The sequence below is a fragment of the Capricornis sumatraensis genome, chromosome 17 (genome assembly GCF_032405125.1).
Source record: "Capricornis sumatraensis isolate serow.1 chromosome 17, serow.2, whole genome shotgun sequence".
Classification (NCBI taxonomy): domain Eukaryota; kingdom Metazoa; phylum Chordata; class Mammalia; order Artiodactyla; family Bovidae; genus Capricornis; species Capricornis sumatraensis.
The window spans coordinates 68288426-68309475 of NC_091085.1; the positions used below are offsets into that span (position 1 = coordinate 68288426).

Sequence of the window (21050 nt, forward strand, 5' to 3'; positions counted from 1 at the left end):
TGGAAACCTGGAGGATAATGGTGTTCTCAGGAAAAGAGTCCAAACAGTAGATTTCTACAACTGGAATGGAAAAGATTCTGGGAGAGCGGTCTGAGGGCCTGGATCCCAGGTTGACCCCAACACTTACCTGGCACAAATATGTTTAGTGTGGGCCACAGAATTTTTTTTTCAAATTTAAACTAGTTGCCAACTAGTTTTATAAAAATCTCTCCATTTCACACAAACATCTAGATTTCCTGCCTCCAAAGCTCCCGTAGCATTTAAGTTCCATCCTGTGGTCTTCTTGACTTTTTTGTTTCGATAAAAAAGCAAATACTGACATGGACTTCCCAGGTGGTGCTAGTGGTAAAGAACCTGCCTGCCCATGCAGGAAATGTAGGAGATGTGGGTTTGTTTCCTGGGATGGGAAGATCTCCTGGAGGAGGGCATGGCAACCCACTCAATTATTCTTGCCTGGAGAATCCCATGGACAGAGGAGCCTGGCAGGCTACAGTCCATGGGGTGGCAAAGAGTCAGACACGACTGAAGCCACTTAGCAGCAGCAAATACTGACATAGCGCCTCCTGGAGGCCCACATTACTTCATTTAATCCTCACATTTCTACAAGGCAGGGATGGTTATTGTCTATTTTCTGGTGAGGAGACTCAGGTGTGGAGAAATTAGACAACTTGCCCAAGGTCGCACGGCTGGGAAGTGGCAGAGGTGGAATTCAGAACTGGGCAGCCTGCACACTTAACCTCCCCAATACGAGGTGAATTGAATGCCTATCCGTGTAGCCCCAGGGATGGTGCAGAGGATCAGAGCTGGGTAGAGAGCTAATGCTACGGTCTATGGCAAATTATCTTTCTCTCCACTAATAATATCCTCCACCCCCGAGGCACTGAGGGGCATCATCCAAGCGGAATGCAGGGCTCAACACCACTAGAAATTCTTGTCCCTGTTGGGTGGGGGGGGAATCAGTAATTACAAATCCCCTGGAGCCAGCACCCCATTAGCTGCCAGCCCTTATTACTTCCACTGCTCTAATCACGTCAGCAGGCATGAAATTGCCTTTTGACACTTAAAGTTGAAAATTAAAAGCCCCTCCTCCCTCCCAGCCTCATCTCACATCCTCCCACCTTAGATGGTTTGTTCAGAAGAGCAGAGAAGGAAGAGTTTAAAAGCAACTGGAAGGAAGCAGACATCTTGCAAGAAAGAGGAGAGAGCGGCCGGGGGAAACCCGGATGGAAACATACCTTGCTTTGGATCAGGGGCCTCTGGGGATGGACAAATGCTAAACATACTCAATGGAAGAAAGACCAATATGGCAGTCAGTCTACCAGGTGGTTCCCCGGGATATCTGCCTCCTGGTATTCACTCTCCCTGTGTTTTTCGCGTTGAATCCCAGCTGGTGCTGTGTGACCAGCTAAATACAATGGGTGGGACCGTGGGTGACTTCCAAGGCTAGGTCATGAAAGACATTGCAACTTCTGCCTTGGTCTCTTGGGTCATTCGGTCTAGCAGAAGTCAAAAGCCATGTCATGAGGACACTCAAACATCCCTGTGGAGAGGAACTGAGCCCCTGCCCCCCTCCCCACCACCCAATAGCCAGCACAAACTTGCCAGTGACCCTCTAGCCCTTGTCAAATCTTCAGATGGCCTCAGCCCCAGCTGACATATGACTGCAGCTCTGCCAGGACCACCTGGTCAAGCCACTGTCAAATATCTACCCACAAAATCTGCAAGAGGTAATAAGCAAGCAGTAACTGCTGTTTAAGCCACTGTGCTTGATGTGATTTGTTCCGTAGCATTGTTCAGTTGCTAAGTTGTGACCCCATGAACTTCAGTATGCCAGGCTTCCCTGTCCTTTTCTATCTCCTTGAGTTTGCTCAAACCCATGTCCATTGAGTCGGTGATCCATCCAAGCATCTCATCCTCTGTCGTCCCCTTCTCCTCTTGCCCTCAATCTTTCCCAGCATCAGGGTCTTTTCCAATGAGTCGACTCTTCACATCAGGTGGTCAAAGTACTGGAGCTTCAGCTTCAGTATCATTAGATAATTGGAAAAATCAACATAGCTGAGGATATAGACAGGGTGGAACAAAGCCCCATCTACAATGCCTATGTTCATTTTCGATTGTTGCATAACCAGTTATTACAAACTTAGGGGCTTTACACAACACACATTTATTATGTCACAGTTTCCATGTTGGGACTCCAGGCACGGCTTTGGGTCCTCTGCACAGCATCTTACAAGGCTGCAATCAGATGTCAGATGAGTCAGATTCCAGATGGCTCCAGATGGCTCAGATTTCATCTGGAGGCTTTCTAGGGGAAGAACAAGCTTCCAGGTAAATCTAATTCATTTCCCAGCAGCCATGTGACCTAGGACCCCAACTTCTTGTTGGCTGTTGGCAAGAGGTCACCTCCATGTCATGGAGGCAGGCTGCAGTTCCTAACCAAGCGGACTTCAACTTCATCCCATGGGCCACTTCCTTCATCAAGTTTGCAAGGTGACTGCAGCTCCAGTCAAGTGCAACAGAGTCTTACATAACATGATGTAATCACAGGGCTGAGGTCCCATCCTGTTTGCAGTATTCCATAGGTTAGAAACAACCCTGGTCCTGCCCATACTCAAGGCGAGGAGGTTCCACAAAGACATGAACACCAGGAGGGGAGGGCCATGGGGGATCACCCGAAAGCCTGTCTTACACAGCCTCCCCATAGGGGTCCTTCCAGCCTTGCTTGAATGCTCCCTGTGATGAAGACCTCACTCTCTCATAAGGAGTCTATGCCATTCTATTGGAAAGATCTTCCTCAAGGTATGCTAATATCCCTCAGCCTGATGTTTCTTCCCATCAATTGCAAAGCACACACTGGACTCCTGCATGAGGAAGACCACCCATCCTTCCCAAAGAGCCTTAGTTACAACCTCATCCAGCCACCTCCCCAGGTCCCTCTGGTTTTCCATGAAAATGGATGTCTCAACTACCCCTCTTCTTCCTTCTTCATCCCCACTTCTCTTTCTTCATTCTCTTCTGATCCCCCTCCACGTATTAAAAGTGAAGTGAAATTATTAGTTGCTCAGTCGTGTCTGACTCTTTGTGACCCCATGGACTGTAGCTCCTCTGTCCATGGAATTCTCCAAGCAAGAATACTGGAGTAGGTTGCCATTCCCTTCTCCAGGGCATCTTCCTGACCCAGGGATCAAACCTGGGTCTTCTGCATTGCAGGCAGATTCTTTACTGTCTGAACCACCAGGGAAGTCTCCATGTATCTTCTGCCTTTAAAAAGCAGCTCAGGGACCAAGACAGAACATACATGTGATGCCGGGCCATATACCCAGTAGAGACCCTTTCACAGACACATTCCTACAGTTCAGTCTGGTCACGGGTATGGTCAGACCTGAAGCCAATGCCTCTGACCCCACCACACATCTCACTGGGATTAGCACGCACAGGAAATGCATGACTCCAGAAACACAAGCAGGAATAGGGGTCCCCAAGAGGCCCACCTAGGATAATTGCCTCCATCTGCAGATGAGCAAAAGGCCTGCTGGAGCTCCCAGCATCTCTCCAGACCTTACCCACTCCCCGTCCTCAGCTCCAAACCACGCAGTTGACAAACAACTCATCTAGTGTTTGAAAATGTCACCAATTGGTCCCAGTGGGGATTCGCAAGCCTCCTGTGGATTTTCATGTTTTAATTTCAAAAGCAAACAGAGGGAAACAAACTGGTTTTTCAAACCAAAGCCTTTGCTCTGAAGGGAGAGAATGGCCGTATCTGGGCCTCCTGTGGGCTGGGGAGCATTGTGAACATGGGGGCCTTGAGAATACTCTAGTGACAAGAAGGTGGCACCCTCACTAAGGATTTGGGCTCCATGTCCTTAAGACCAAAGTCCAGTGTTGGGATCTCATTTAAGACCAAAAGTGAAAGTGAAAGTCGCTCAGTTGTGTCCGACTCTTTGCAACCGCATGGACTGTAGCTTGCCAGGCTCCTCTGTCCATGGAATTCTCCAGGCCAGAATACTGGAGTGAGTAGCCATTCCTTTTTCCAGGGGATTGTCCCAACCCAGGGATCAAATCCAGGTCTCCCACACTGCAGGCAGATTCTTTACCATCTGAGCCCGAAGGGAAGCCAAAAGTGGAGACCAAAGTGTTGCCTCCTTGGACAAGTTCCTCAGAGCATTGTATTCAATCCAGTAACGCCTAGAGGGCCTACTGCACACCAGCTTGAGCCCTCCTTGACCTAGTGGGGTTTAAGATCCAAATCCTGGGTCTGTTGCTTATTAGCAGTGTGCATTGGGGCCCCAGTCTGAATGTCTGTTTCAGATCTGTTAAGTGAGAAGGATTTCATGTCTGTTTCCGGCCAGGACTCTCAGAGGCTACTCCTTTTAAAAAAAAAAAATCATTTATTTCTTTGGCTATGCCAGGTCTTAGCTGCATCACCCAGGACCCTTAATCCTGTATCTTCACTGCAGCATGTGTGATCTTTAGTTGCCAACTCTGTTGTGGCGTGTGAGATCTAGTTCCCTGACCAGGGATCAGACCTGGGCCCCCTGCATTGGGAGTGAGAAGTCTTACCCACTTAGTCCCTCAGAGGCTACCCCTGAACCTCAGTGGCTGCATGCGGAAACATCCCTGGCTTAGTGGCTCAGGCAGGTCAGGGCGAAGAGGCCTGACCCATCTCCACTCTTATTCACATACTTAGGACAAGGCTTCCTGGAGAATTATGAAGGGCACCTGCCTCTTATTCCCCCAAATAGTCTAAGCTGTTGTAGATCCCCGAAGGGACCTCAAAGGGTTGCAGGTGAGTGGGCCGTGGAGGGACAGAGTGGACAGGGAACCAAGCCCTCCATCCTCACTTCAGCCCAGATGGCAATGCTGGGTTACCACTAGCAAAGTAAGGATACCAGTTAAAAAGAGAGTGAGCAAAAACAATTTTTAAGAATTTAATATTTAATAAAATCATGAGATCTAGTTTATCACATTGGGGACCTCAATACTTCACCCTTCTAAGGATCCATGCCCTTTGCCATGTGGATTTAAAACTGCTTTCACCCAAAGGGCAGAGTCTATTTCTCAACCCTTGAATCCCACCTGGAATTGTGGCTTGCTTTGGCCAATATAACACAGGGGAGAGATGGGCCATCCTGGGGCTAAGCCTGAAAAAGCCTTGTATGTTTCTATTTACTTTCATCACTGAAACAAAAAGCTCAGGACAGGATGAGAGGCACACAGAGCTGAGTCACTCTAGCCACAGCATCTTAGATCAGCCGACAGTTTAATGCACAAGAGAGCCCAGCCAAGATCAGCAGAGCCACCAGCCAGGCCCAGATTCCAGAAAATAAATCATCATTGTTCTATGCCACTGAGTTTTTTTTTTATAATTATTTATTTTTAATTGGAGGATAATTGCCTTACAACATTGTGTTGGTTTCTGCCGTATATCAACATGAATCAGCCATAGATCTATGTATGTCTCCTCTCTCTTGAATCTTCTTCCCACCTCCAACTCCATCCTACCCCTCTAGGTTGTCACAGAGCATCAGATTTGTTAACAGCAAAAGATAACGGATACACTATCCACTGTGGCAACAACAACAACAACAACAACAAAGGGAAGCTTGCTAAACTTGCTACATTTACTTTATAGTTTGGAATTATTTTAACTTACAGTTGCACCATGATACATTTAATGCTTTTAGCCACTAAAGATCTTTATCCAGCTCCACTCTTTATCTTATATATTTAGCTTCTGAATAAAACTGTATTCACAGAAAGAATTTTGCTGCTAATAAAAGTCTAAAGATCACTGCAGTTGACCTGCTCATTTTCCAGATGCCCAACCCTCAAAAGAGGGAAGGGAATTGCCAAGAGAGCTGTGTGGGGAGGATATGGTCAGAGGCTCAAGAAACCAGCATTCTGGGTGTGCTTCATCTGTGACCTGAATGTACCTGCTCAGGTGCATCTAGAGACTGTTGGAAGGAACCCTCCCCAAGAAACCAGCACCAGTGGCCTCGAATACAAAAGGAAACTAGTCTTGACTCCAGGTGGAAGCCCCTCACAGAAACACTGCAAAGCGCAGACTCCCAGCTTCTTCCTGCCGCCTACCTTGATTCTTCGTTTCATGCACACAATAGTCACGTAATAAATACCCACCAGATGTCTCTATTAATATATTATAACTCCCCAAAGGAGTGGGATGATGGAAATGCTGTCAGGGCATGAAGGCTCTGAAGCATTAAACAGCGGTGGTGTGCAGAAAATTAATCCTTTTTCTTTTCTTTCTTCTTATCCCCTCCCTTCCCCCAGGATGCCGACAGAAGCAGGTGTCAGCAGGAAGTCTCTTTACAGCTCAGAGAATGAGATTTTAATGAATCCTGAAGGGGAGGGTGTAGAAAGAGGGACATCCACAACACAGAACATTTTATACAAGTCCTGCTGGTATAAAGGCCCTTTTGGATGAGATTTACCCCTACCAGACTCAAGGGGGTGCCAAAAGGATGCTGTGGTTCCCTAACTCCCTTCAGAAAGCTAAGGGGATCTCAGGATCCTGGCAATCTTTTAAACCAGACTGAGTTCCATTCAGCTTTCCTAAAATCCCATGCTCTCCCTCCTCTTTAGACTTTGCGTATGCTGTCCCCTTACCTGGAACTCCACTGTCTCTTCTCTGTCTTGTACCTCTTTACACAATCTCAGCTTACACAATACTTCTTCCAGGAAACTTCCCCATCATTGTACTCCCACAGGACACTGTGATTCTGCTATTATAGCTCCTTGCACAATAAAGTGTATTTGTTGGTGACTGACTATTTGTTTGTAAACCCTTTTGGGGTTTGGACCTAACAGAAGGAGAAGATATTAAGAAGAGGAGGCAAGGATACACAGAAGAACTATACAAAAAAGACCTTAATAACCCAGATAACCCTGATGGTGTGGTCACTCACCTAGAGCCAGACATCCTGGAATGTGAAGTCAAGGGCGCCTTAGGAAGCATCATTATGAACAAAGCTAGTGGAGGTGATGGAATTCCAGCTGAGCTATTTCAAATCCTAAAAGATGATGCTGTGAAAGTGCTGCATTCAATATGCCAGCAAATTTGGAAAATTCAGCAGTGGCCACAGGACTGGAAAAGGTCAGTTTTCGTTCCAATCCCAAAGAAAGGCAACGCCAAAGTTTGTCCAAACTACTGCACAATTGCACTCATCTCACACGCTAGCAAAGGAAAGCTCAAAATTCTCCAAGTTAGGCTTCAACAGTATGTAAACTGGGAACTTCCAGATGTTCAAGCTGGATTTAGAAAAGGCAGAGGAACCAGAGATCAGATTGCCAACCTCTGCTAGATCACAGAAAAAGCAAGAGAATTCCAGAAAAACATCTACTTCTGTTCCACCTTTGACTGTGTGGATCACAACAAACTGTGGACAATTCTTAAAGAGATGGGAATACCAGACCACCTGACCTGCCTCCTGAGAAATCTGTATGTAGATCAAGAAGCAGTTAGAAACGGACATGGAACAATGGACTGGTTCAAAATGGGGAAAGGAGTATGTCAAGGCTGTATATTGTCACCCTGCTTATTTTAACTTATATGAAGAATACATCATGCAAAATGTCGGGCTGGATGAAGTACAGGCTGGAATCAAAATTGCAGGGAGAAATATCAATAACCTCAGATATGCAGATGACATGAACCTTATGGCAGAAAGCGAAGAGGAACTAAAGAGCCTCTTCATGAAGGCGAAAGAGCAGAGTGAAAAAGCTGACTTAAAATTCAACATTCAAAAACTAAAATTATGGCCTCTGGTCCCATCATTTCATGGCAAATAGATGGGGAAACAATGGAAACACTGACAGACCTTATTTTCTTGGGCTCCAAAATCACTGCAAATGGTGACTGTACCCATGAAATTAAAAGACACTTGTTCCCTGGAAGAAAAGCTATGACAAACCTAAATAGCATATTAAAAATCAGAGACATTACTTTGCCGACAAAGGTCCATATAGTCAAAGCTATGGTTTTTTCAGTAGTCATGTATGGATGTGAGAGTTGGACCATAAAGGAAGCTGGGTGCTGAAGAACTGATGCTTTTGAATTGTGGTGTTGGAGAAGACTCTTGAGAGTCCCTTGGACTTCAAGGAGATCAAACCAGTCAATCCTAAAGGAAATCAGTCCTGAAAATATTCATTGGAAGGACTGATGCTGAAGCTGAAGCTCCAATACTTTGGCCACATGATGCGAAGAACTGACTCACTGGAAAATACCCTGATGCTGGGAAAGATTGAAGGCAGGAGGAGATGGAGACGACAGAGGATGAGATGGTTGGATGGCATCACTGACTCAATGGACATGGGTTTTGGTGGACTCCGGGAGTTGGTGATGGACAGGGAGGCCTGGCATGCTGCAGTTCATGGGGTTGCAAAGAGTCGGACACGACTGAGCAACTGAACTGAACTGAGCTGAACTGAACCTTTCCCATGCATCTCATTTGACCACACCACCTCCCAGTGAGGGTGGAAGGGCTGGGTTAACATAGCTAGGAGCTTTGTGCATGCTCAGTCGCTAAGTCACGTCTGACTCTTTGCAACCCCATGGTCTGTGCCCTCCAGGCTCTGTCCATGGGATTTTCCAGGCAAGAATACTGGAGTGGTAGCCATTTCTTCCTCCAGAGAGTCTTCCCAGCCCAGGGATTGAGCCTGTGTCTCCTGCTGCATTGGCAGGTGGATTCTTTACCATTGAGCCACCGGGGTTAACATACCCACGTTATAAAGGAGATGGCCAGAGTTCAAGGAAGTGACACTGAGTCCCGGAGCAGAACTTAGACCTGGGTGTTCTGAGGCCAGGCTCAGTGCTCTGCTTGTGGGTCTATGACAACTCCCCTACCGTGGGGAGAGTAAAAATGACCTTCCACAGTCTCCCAATGTGTACACACAACCAAAACCCCATCTGCTTTGCAGCCTAACTGTTCATTTATTGGACCCAGCATCCAATCTGTCATGCATATTTAGGAAATGAATCTAATTTAAAACAAAAGTTATGAGCAAAGATGGGACCTCAGAGTCAAAGGCATTTCATTGGGAAATCAGGCCGACCTCCCATGAGGCGACAGAGACCATGTGTTTAGCATATAACTTCCCACAAGCTCTGTTCTATTCTTCATCATCTTTGATTAATGACAGCAGTCATTTGAGTTAATATTTTCTTTATCTAAGAACAGTGTTCCCAGGCAAAATGCAAAAGAAACAGAAGGTGGTTAATAAACTTGCTGAATCCCACAAGCTGCTAACAAAAATTAAATTGAGGGCTCCCCTAAGGAATGTTTTCCATCCTTTTATCAAGAATTTTTTTCTTGAAATTTCATATTTTTTTCTCGAAGGGTGTGCTTTTTTTTTAACAACTTGGATTTTTTTTTTATTAGATATATAAAACATGTTAGTTCCTTTTTGAACCCACTCTCCATAGGGGCAAGCCACTTTCATCAGAAAAGAGATAAAATTCAGTCTGTAGAAAAATAAAAGTATCATAAAATACTCACTGTTCTTTATCACTGAAGGTAGGCAAAGAAAAGAGAGAAAGAAAAAAAATAAATAAAGTTAGGGAGAAAAAAACATCTTGTAACAGTATCAGCACTGGATACAACAACCACACAGTTCAGTTTAAATTACAATGACCTACTTCCATTTTTTATCAGTCATTATTATCTTATTTTAGCACATCTAAAACATGGTTGCTGTAGGGTTGTATATTCACAGCTTTGATGACCATGACCCATCAGTTCAGTTTCTTAATTAACCCATCTAATCATTTATGTATTTGAATGACATTTTTTTGGCACTAAAGAGGAATCATTTAATGATAACAAGGCCATCACCATTCTTGTTTTCTGCTGTTTCAAACACTGAGGGTTAAGGAGAACATTGTTATTGTTTAGTAGCTAAGTCGTGTCTGACTCTTTGTGACCCCATGGACTGGAGCCCGCCAGGCCTCTCTGTCCATGGGATTTCCCGGCAAGAATACTGGAGTGGGATGCCATTCCGTTCTCCAGGGGATCTTCCCAACTCAGGGATCGAACCTGCATCTCCTGCATTGGCGGGTGGATTCTTTACTACTGATCCACCAGGGAAGTTCTAAGGAGCACGTTAAGAAAGGGCAAAGAGCCCTGAACAGTGGTTGGATCATCCAAAAGCAGAACTCACAGTGCCCCATTTTGAGGAAGCAAGTCCTTGCATTCTAAAAAGAAGACCGGCCTCTCCATTTACTCGTCGTGCTACCACAGACAGGTCCCATCTTCCCTTTGTGCCTCGGTTTCCACCTCTGGTCTCTGCCACTCTCAGGCTTGCAGACTTGAGGGCCACAGCAAATAATCAACTATCAGAGACAGCATTTCTCCCCATGTATCCCCAACACAGAGAATTGAATCCCTGCTCCACCCGGACAAGAAAGAAATACATTCTCTCCTTTCAAACACAATAACAACTGTCTTCCAAACACCATCGTTGGATTCAAGGAGACTGAGAGAGGAAGGCATTTGAAAATCACAAAGGCAGTAAGTGTATCTGGCTAGCCAGCAGTTAATTAAGACTAGATTTCTTAATTTACTGGAGAAAGACATTAGAGAATCATCTGCATTAGCACATCATCACTGCTGCAGACTAGATAGCATGTGTGATGACTATAATTCACCCATTAACATTTATTGGAAAATAATTTTAATATCTGAAGAAAGTGCAGTAGCAATCAAGCCAGCCAGATGCATTAGGAATGCCAAGATGTTTCACAGAAGCCCGGGAGCACTTGAAGGAAATAGCATCCAGACTGCTTAAATAATTCTAATTTAATTGTAAGGCAAATTGTTTGGCTTCATATTGACTAAAGTAAACTGTGATGGATGGGGTTTTAATTAACTGACATTTCTTATATAAAATAAATATTTTACCCCATCTACCTTCAGGCAACTGTTTATCTTACAGAGAGACAGTTTTTGGCTGATAAGATATTCTTTGCCAAATGAGTTTGGTATCAAGAGAACGTTCATGTGAAGGGCTTGGAAGCTAGAAGTTTCCTTTCAAAACAGAAACCAACAGAGTTCAATAATGTCTTCAAAACTGTTCAACTCGTAGAACTAGAGGAGATTTTAGGTGGAAATAGTAAACAGACAGGGACTTTTGCTTCAGAGAATACGAGTGGACTAAATATTCTGAAAGACCCTCATCAATATATAATTAGGACCTTGATAATTAAGGGCAAATCTTATTAACACAGTTCTAGGATTGCTAGAAAGTAAAGGAATTCTCCAAAACCTCTTTACCTTTGAAACAAACAGACAAAATAGAGTTCATCAAAATAAAAAACCTTTCCTCTTCAAAAGACTCTGTTATGAAAAAGAAAATGCAAGTCATAGACTGAGAAAAATATGTGCAAAATGTGTCTCCAACAAACGACTTTTATCTGCAGCACATTAAAAAAACATGTTAAAACTTAATAACAAGAAGATAAATGACCTGATTTTTAAGTGGACAAAGTGTTTAAACAGACACTTTAAAGAAGAGGTTATATGAATGTCAAACTTACATAAAAAGATGTTCAATATCATTATTCATTAAGGGGAGTGCAAGTTAAAGTCACAAAACAGATACCACTATGCACACACGGAATGGTTAACATGGAAAAGACAAATCGTATCAAGTGTTGGTGAGAAAGGAGACAGAACTCTCATACACTTCTGGTGGAAATTTAAAGTGGTACAATTTGGAAAACAGTTTGCAAGTTTTTTTAGAAGTTAAACATTTACCTACTAAGCCACCGAGACATTTTCCTCCTAGGTATTTCCTTAAGAGAAATCCAAGTATATGTCTAGACAAATTTTACTTGTACTAGCCAAAAAAGCTAGAAACAACCCAAATGTCCATCAACAGATGAATGGATAACCAAACTGTAGTACATCCACACAATGAAATGTTACTTTTTTAGCAATAAAAGGAATAAACTATTGATATGAAAAACAATATGAATGGGTCATGATTTAATTATGCCAAGTGAAAGAAGACATCTTCCCTCAAAGAGATGATTCCATTTACAGAATTACTTAGGGATGGGTGGTGACAGGGAGGAGCAAAGGGGAATGAGAATGCATATAACTGTAAAAATGATCAAATTGTACTTTAGATGTGTACTGTTGGAGGTACATTAGTTATACTTTTAAAAGGCAATTTTTTAAAAAAGAGAACTGAATCCAGAACCGGGAGCTCTGAGCAGGAAACCAATGTAAACACCAACATTGTGTCCCAGAGACTGACTCTGAGCTCCTAACTAGATGAAGAAGCTGAATCTGGGACCCCCTAAGGGAGCTCAGATCACATCCTTGGTGAGTAGCACACACTTCCTGGCAGAAGCAAATGCAAATCTCTCTGAAGAAAATATTCTCATGGTAGATCCCCAGGATTCTCACAGGTTGAGCTCACAATAAAACATTACCAAGCAATCATGATAAAAAAGCTGTGGTACATACAGACAATGGAACACTACTTGGCCATAAAAAAAGAACACATTAGAGTCAGTTCTAATGAGGTGGATGAACCTAGAGCCTACCATACAGAGTGAAGTAAGTCAGAAAGAGAAAAAGAAATATCATATATTAACATATATATATGGAATCTAGAAAGATGGTACTGATGAACCCGTTTGCAGAGCAGCAGTGGAGACGTAGACATAGAGAAGAGACTAATGGGCAAGGGTGGTAGGGAGGGTAAGATAATGGAGAGAGGAGCACGGACGCATATACACTGGCATAGTAAAATAGAGAGCCAAGGGGAATATGCTGTATGACCCGGGGAACTCAAACTGGGGCTCCGTGACAATCTAGAAGGGTGGGAAAGGGTTGGAGGTGGGAGGGAAGTTCAAGACGGAGGGGACATATGTACACCTATGGCGAATCCATACTGATGTATGGCAGAAATCAAACCAGTATTGTAAAGCAATTATCCTTCCATTAAAAGTAAATAAATTTTAAAAATTACCAAGCGTTCAAAAAATAAGATCTTTGAGTGAAAATCTTCGATAAACAACAGACGTAGATTGTCAAGGTCTTTAGGCGGTGCTATGCTGGTGAATGTTTAACAGTTGCACTTCTAGAGAAAAACCCCACTGAGGCTGATTTCGAGTACCTATACGATATCACTACATGCAAAGCTGGGAGGAAACATGCAGTACCATACTAATAGACAGTGTTTCACTATATACGTATCACAGACAAGTAACACAGAGAATAGCAAAATGTCGTAAAATAAGTAAGAAATGATTAATGCTGAGTATTCACCACCCTTGTCTAATATAATTTAATTATAAAACTATACAACTTAATTTTTAGTAACAGTCACATTTAACAACCGACTTGCAAAATTCCTGCAAATTTAACAACAGCTCTAAGGACCAGCATGGTACAGAGCCAATACACCACCAATTCAGGTATAATAATTACTTAATACAGAATGTGAAGTCATTTTTATGTGAATTTTCCAATTTTTAAATGATCAGGCCAAAACTAAAAAATACATTTCTGCAAGTCACAGTCAGCTGGTGGCCTGTCAGTCTGCAACCTCTGATCGAGTCCAACTTCCTTATTTAATTGATGATAAACTGAGGCCCAAAGAAGGGAAAGAGACTCACCTAGTAAATTAGTTCAGATTTAGGACCAGAATCAAGTCTGATTCTAACCAATAGGCTAGTGCTCTTTCCATTTCACCAGACCACCTCTCATTTAGGGCATGGAGCTCAGAGTTTCATCTTGTTACTCAAACTTTGCAAAGTAGTAAACTCAGTGGAGGAGTTTCCACAACAGAACTCTCACCAGCTTCTCTTATCCCTCACCCCATGGATGGAAGTTCTCTTTTTATCTCTACTACTCTCCTCCTTCAAGTGTAGATCAGAACCTCATTGCCCCTAAGCAGATGACTTCCAGGAATATCCAGTGACTTACTTTGTTTGCAGGGGTCGGTCACTGGGACACATCCAACGGCTTGAGCTGCTGCTGAACACGGTGTCAGTCATGGCTGAAGCCCAGCACTCCTGGAAAACATCAGTCCAGAAAGGTCATCATGCAAGCAGTCATTCAATCACTCCTTATTTCTCAGGTCCCTTGTCTATGAGTGGTATGGGGAAGAAACAGAGCTTCATCCAGCTTCTCCGCTTTCCAGATGGGACCTTCAGGACCAAGAGGGGGAACTGTCACAGCCCCCTTTTGGCAGAAATGGATCAGAATGAAGAACTCTTTCCCTTTAATCTGTGTTCCTCCCATTCATTTCTGATACAAGAGGAAGGGTGTGTATGTGCACGCTAAGTTGCTTTAGTTGTGTCCAACTCTCTGGCCCCGCCATGGACTGTAGCCTGCCAGGCTCCTCTGTCCGTGGGGATTCTCCAGGCAAGGATACTGGAATATTGCCAAGAATACTGGAGGGTTGCCATGCCCTCCTCCAGGGGATTTTCCCCACCCAGGGATCAAATCTGCATCTCTTTTGCCTCCTGCAGGTGGGCTGTTTAACACTAGAGCCACCTGGGCAGAGCTCTTAACTCCAATCCTGGATATTTCTACTAGAGGATGTCATCTGGCTCATGTACTAGTCAACTTGGCCTTGGGTAGGTAAAAAAAAAAAAGAGGCAAAACCCGTCTCTCAGAGTTTTGAGGTCTCAAATGCTAGATTCATCCCTGGCTTGCTTTCTTTTTAAAACTCTACACCCAAGCCATCAGAAAGTCATGGCTTGATTGTCATAAATAGAGCCAGAATCTTCCCAATATTCTCTGCCCAATTTGCTCCTGTGCTGACCCAAATCTCTGCTGCCCAGCCTGCCTTACTAGAGGAGCCGCTTCAATGTCTCCCTGCTTCTGCTCTTGGCCCACCTCAGTCTATGCTCCACACAGTGACCAGGGAGATGGTCACAGACATAAACCACAGCTTGTGAAAACAGCATCACCACAGTTGGAATCTCCTGCTAAAATGTAAGCTTCTTGCAGAACTCTTCCTGTTTTGTTCTCTGTTTAATCTCCAACACCCAGCATAGCTCCTGGCATGGAGAAGGCATTTAGTAAATAATTATCGCATGCGTGAATGGGTCTTCATCAATGCTAAGCAAGTCCAGCTGAACTTAGGTGAACTTGTGTTCTTTCTGGACCTCCACTCCTCCCTGCTCCCCCAGGTATAGCCAAAGAGACCATGGAGATCACATTTAATTTATTGTTTTAGAAAGTTTTGGAAGGTAGGTCATGGGGTCCAGTGGGTCCTGATTTCGCTGAAGTTCTTGTTACATCACAGTCCTTTTCGCTAGGAAGCTGAATAGATGAGCAGTTGGGAGGGGAACAGGGAGAGAACTATCTTTCCTATTCTGCAACCAGTGCAATTATTAAATATTCACATGGGTGGGGTCGGGGTGAAGGGCTCTGATGATTGGATACAGGAAAGACCCCTTACAGAAAAGCCATTTCATCTGTTCCCAGGTGGTTAACATAATCTTCCTAGAATAATATGACCATTTCATTGTTTCCACTCTGAAAATAGAAAAAGGAGCAATGACTCCTGTTGCAAAGGAAATATGCTGAAAAGAACCTTAACTTCTCATTACTGCCTGTGCCAAGAGCTGAATGAGGCTGCCCGGGCTCCTGGGGGTCCCCTGGTCCCTGCTGGGGACCCCAGTCCTCAGTCCTCAGTAATGAGCTTCCTCGGCTGCCCTTGACTGGAACAGCCAAGCGTTCATTTGAATGCATCGCCTCCTGAAGCAAGATGCAACAGTGCCCTTGGCGGATCCCAGGAGGCGGGGATGAGGGGATGGGACGGGTGATACCCAGTCCCCGCCCAGGAACTCTGATCTCCAAATTCTGATGCTCGGAACAGACACCTGCCCACCCAGACCCCTGTCTGGAGATCACATGCTCTGTTAGAGCCAAAGCCCTGGCTTAAATCTAGTGAGGCGGCGGCAAGTTCAGAAGGCAGAAAATAATTAGTGTGCTCAGCTCTCTGCTGGGCACCACAGCAAAGGGTCCACCACAGCCCTGTTGGGAGCACCAAGGAATGAAAGAAACAACAGCAACAATCACTAGTTCAAATATCAAGGGTTTGATACCTGCTAACTGCCTTTCAGGTTTAACTCATTTAATTCTCAAAAGGTCCGCATAGTCAAAGCTATGGTTTTTCCAGTAGTCATTTATGAATGTGAGAGATGGACCACGAAGAGGGCTGAGTGCCAAAAAATTGATGCTTTCGAATTGTGGTGCTGGAGAAGACTCTTGAGAGTCCCTTGGACAGCAAGGAGATCAAACCAGTCAATCTTAAAGGAAATCAACCCTAAATATTCACTGGAAGGACTGACGCTAAAGCTCCAACACTTTAGCCACCTGATGTAAAGAGCCAACTCATTGGAAAAGACCCTGATGCTGGGAAAGACTGACGGCAGGAGGAGAAGGAGGCAGAAGAGGATGAGATGGATGGATGGTATCACTGACTCAATGGACATGAGTTTGGGCAAACTCTGGGAAATACCGAATGAAAGGGAAGCCTGCTGTGCTGCAGTTCATGGGGCCACAAAGAGTTGGACATGACATAGTGACTGAACAACAACAATCCTCAAAACAGATTTAGGAGGTAAATGTCCTTATCCCATTTCACAGATGAGTAACTGAGTCACAGAGAGTTTAAGTGGACTTCCCAAGGACTTTCTTGAAGCCCTTCAAGGAAGCAATCTAAATGCCTAATAACATGCGCTGGCTAGCAGGATGCTGGGGCATCTGTGTGGTGGAGGGCTTCACAGCTGCCAAGAATAATGAGAATTTATGATGGGTATGGATAGGTCAACAAGATTACTTGTCTAGTGGCAAGGCCAAGACAGAGAACACTGTTCGAGAACAACACTATTGTGTAGACAGGGCAAGTAGGATAATGTGCATGTTTAGGTTGTATAGGCATAAAGCATCTCTGAAAAGAACACACAAGAAATGGACAATACCATTGGCCTCTACGGAGGGAGCCTGGGAGGCTGGGCCTGAGATGGGAAGAATTGTCACATGATACCCCTTTGTATTTGCAACCATGAGGACACTTTAGCTATTCAAAAATAAGTGTATTTTTTAAAAGATAATTTTAAAATAATAAATTACTTCAATTTATTGGCTGTCCAGTGCATATAAGATTTAAGACTCTCTCTGTGACCTCAAAGAACTGTCATGACCTTCTACCTGCTACTGTTCCTAGATTTTGGACCATGCTCCAGTCATGCTGGCTTTTCCAGCTGCCAAGTGTTTGCCTTTGCTGTGTCTCTGCCTGGATAGCTTCTTCCTCTTACTCTTGCATAGCTGGTTTCTACTAATGCTCTGCTGGTCTCTGTTCAAATGTCACCTCCTCCAAGAAGCCTTCACAGACTGCACCCTCTAAGTCACCTCCTCTCACTGCTTACTTAATTCTCACTGTTTGTTTCCTCTATGATATTTATCAAGATACATAATTATTATTATTTTTTAACTTATTCACTGTTTGTGAATATCCCCACCTATTCCATAAAATCCATGAGAACAGGGCCTGGGTCTGTATTTGTTCAGCAGTGACTCCAGTGCCTGTGGAACCAAAGTCATGAAGCTTTGGACCCATGTCTGGAAGGACCCTGAACTTAGAAGGACCCTGTACTTTGAGGAGCCCACCCTTGGCTTAATGCTTTGCTGTCATCATCTCAAAACGTTTTATAGTATTTGAATAAGGGGCCTTACGTTTTCACTCTGCAGGAGTGTGGTATACAGTAGATGCTCAATGAATCTCCACACAAGTCCTAGAGCTCAGCGAGTGCGGCATGTACTCAGTAAATCTACGTGTAAGTGACAGAGCCAGGCCTTGTTCCAGATCTGCCCACCTCCACAGCTTGGTACTAATCTTTAAATCACCTGCATTTTAAAATGACTCAAAGACCCAGTGCCAAGCCCAGAAAAGATTCCAGAACCCTGCCTTTCTCCCCCTGCGTTTTGTTCTACCTACTTCTCCCCTGGCTCCCATCAGCACTGCTTGTTAAGGATCTGTGCCTCCATTCCCCAGAATCTCCAAGGTCTTCTGCTGGGTTTAGTTGAACTGGAAAACAACAACAACAACAACAACAACCCTGAACATCCATCAAGCTTCAGAGTCACAGTAGGTGTCTAAGCATGACGCGGCAGGGCTGGGCTGGGCTGGTGGCGGCCTTGCACGTGGCACTTCAGGGCACTGCAGGGCCCCAGCATGGGCTGCAGCTGTCTGCATGGAGTTCAATGCCACAATCAGTCTCCCAGCCCCGAGCTGGAATTAAACCAGATGCTTCACATCAGAACCTGCAGCCACCAGCTTGGATGGCATCAAATCGGTTCCATCTCTGTGTCTCTTTTCCTGCTCTGTTCCTCTCCCCCTGAGTCCAGCCTATCTCTACTCAATTAGGAATCTGGGGGTGGCGGGGAATCACTCAGACTGCCTGATGGGATGGGATATGCGACTTACACCAAAGGCTCCAAACAGGAGTGAAGTGGGGCTGGGGGGCACTTCACAACAGCATCCAGGCTGAAAGTATGTTTTGTTTGGCCCGTGCAATAGTTTTTAAAAGTAAGAGTAACCCAGTATTTTAAAGGCACAGGATTTAATTAAAAATACAGATTGCCAGCTTCTCTTGAGAAACGGGAAGAATAAACAAAAAATTATAGAATATCTATTACTCTGTGGCAGACACTGGTCTAGGCACTAGGGATACAGCATTAAAACAAATAAAAAAGGAAAATCTTTGTCCTCATGGAGCTTCCCTTCTAGTGGGGAAACAGTAAGTCAAATGAAAGCGTGTCAGCTGGTGATTGAGTGCTTTAGAGAAAAACAAAGGAGGGTTGGTGAATGAGAGGAAAGTTTGATTTCAAATAAGTGATCTAGGGAATTCCCTGGTGGTCCAGTGGTTAGTGCTCTCACCGCCAGGGGCCTGGGTTTGATCCCTAGTTGGAGAACTAAGATTCCACAGCTGTGCGATGTGGTTTAAAAAAAGAAAAGGTGGAGGCCCACTGAGAAATTACATTTGAGCAAAGACCTGAAGTGGGTAATGGACTGAGCCATGTGGCTATCTTGAGGCAGAGCATTCTAAGCGGAGGGGAGAAGCAAGTACCAAGGCCCCGGGGTGGGCATGTACCTGGTTAGTTGGAGAAATGATAAGGAGGGCAGAGTGGCTGGAGTGGAGTGAGCAAGGGGGAGATGAGTGGCAGCTGAAGCAGCAGTGGAGGCCGGACCATCGGGACCACTTAAGCTTCTACTCTGAGTGATGTACAAGCCACAGAAGGACTTTGAGAAGTGAACTGAATATATCCTATTCTGTCTCAACCATGCATTCAGCTTTGATTATTTGATAGGCACTCATGGTTCCTACAGGAGAAGGCAATGGCAACCCACTCCAGTGTTCTTGCCTGGAGAATCCCAGGGATGGAGGAGCCTGGTGGGCTGCCATCTGTGCCATCACACAGAGTCAGACACTACTGAAGCGACTTAGCAGCAGCAGCAGCAGCATGGTTCCTACATACCTTTGCCATGGCAAGGACACTTGGTCCAGTGAGAAAAAGGTGGTGGTCTCTTGCCCCGTCTACTGTACTTGACAGAGCTGAGCATGCCTCCACCTGCCTGCAAGCCTTGCCATTCCACTCTCTCAGAGCCCCAGTATCCTTTACCCCAGTTTCATCCAGGGGGTGCAGGCTGCTGCTGGCTTTCTCTTTGCTTCCAGAACCAGTTGGGTCATCCCCAGCCTCCCCTGAACCTGGCCAAATCTGGAATGACAAGACTTTGACTCCTTCCATGCTGAGCTGGTTGGTGTCCAAGATGAGGACAGAAACAAGTCTGAGAGATGCTCCAGACGAAGGCATCTCTGTGCTGCCAGCCTTGAAACACAGCAAATTCACTGTCATCTTCCCAGGGTTCTCCCATCACCGTATCGCATAACAGACGGTTCCATAAGCCCTCAAAAAAACCCCACAGGATTTTATGGGTTTTTAAGGCGGGCACAGAGCTCATCCCCCACTGCTCTACAACTCTGGCAATTTGCAGAGACCACGCGGTAAGGGTCACAGTTGCCCTAGCCTATGCAGCTGCTCCTTCATAAACTGGCCAGTCCCGGCTAACATACCAGCTGACCACAGAAGTGGACAAGCCCAGCCAAGATCATCCAAGTCTGGCCTAGACCGGAAGAACCGCCCAGGTGAACTGAACCCAGTCACTGACTCTAAACAATCTTGAGATAAATAACTGGCTGTTGTTCTAACTCACTCATTTGTGGGTTGCTTTGTTATGCAGCAAGATCTGGCTGATGGAGCAGCCCATGTTGTGGAACAATTCCTGGCCTTGGACCCAAAGTCTGGGATCTGACCTTAGCTCCTCTATTCATTTCCTGGCATCTCGTTTAGTCATTCTGGGCCTCAGTTTCAGCATCATGAGGACGTAAAAATTCACATCTTTGTCATGCCAACTTCACAGGGTTTTGGGGAAGAGCCAAAGGGTTAATACATGTGCAGAGGCCTGGTAATACAAAATACTTTTTAAGGATTAGGGAAAGAGGTCACTGTTAGTGTTATTTGAGGGTGGGGCTGGGGAGAAGAACACATGTCTAATTAATTTCTAGGTGTTTTTTAGGCCTGAGTGAGACACTGCAGTGGATACCTGGGGTAGAGATTTCTTGCTTTTTCCTGTCCAGCACTTATCCCTTCTTCTTCTTTTTTTTTTTAAAGTAACAGCACCCCCAATTTTCCTTTTGGAAACCATCCCTCTCTCGTATCAATTTGCATGGCTTAGATGGAGATTACCCAAACATGGTCCCTAAAGGTGGACTAAAGATCATCTCTAATCAATCAGTTTATTATATGCCTCATGGACTCAGGGATAGGCACATGTCCCAGTCTGGACCAGTGAAGGTATACCCTAAGACTTGCTGGAACTATGTGGAAAGAAGCATTCTTTTTCCACTGTGATTGCTAAATTGATAGAACAGAAGCCTGGAGCTGCTATTGGTCACTTTTTGGCACCACGTGGGAAAGGTCTGTCAAGGGATGAAAGTAGAG

At 44.8% G+C, this 21050-nt stretch overlaps 1 protein-coding gene across 2 annotated transcripts in view; it reads right to left on the bottom strand.

Moving 5' to 3' along the window:
• Positions 1-14026, bottom strand: part of RPH3A (rabphilin 3A) — a 62413-nt gene extending 48387 nt beyond the window's left edge. Inside the window, exons 1-2 of one of the 2 annotated variants that reach the window (XM_068990088.1) lie at positions 13956-14026; positions 9516-9527 (exon numbers count right to left, since the gene is read on the bottom strand). In XM_068990088.1, coding sequence (XP_068846189.1) covers positions 9516-9527; positions 13956-14026 — 83 coding nt within the window. The remainder of the gene's footprint in view (positions 1-9515; positions 9528-13955) is intronic. The other variant, XM_068990089.1, reaches the window with a different exon arrangement.
• Between the last annotated feature and the right edge of the window lie 7024 nt (positions 14027-21050).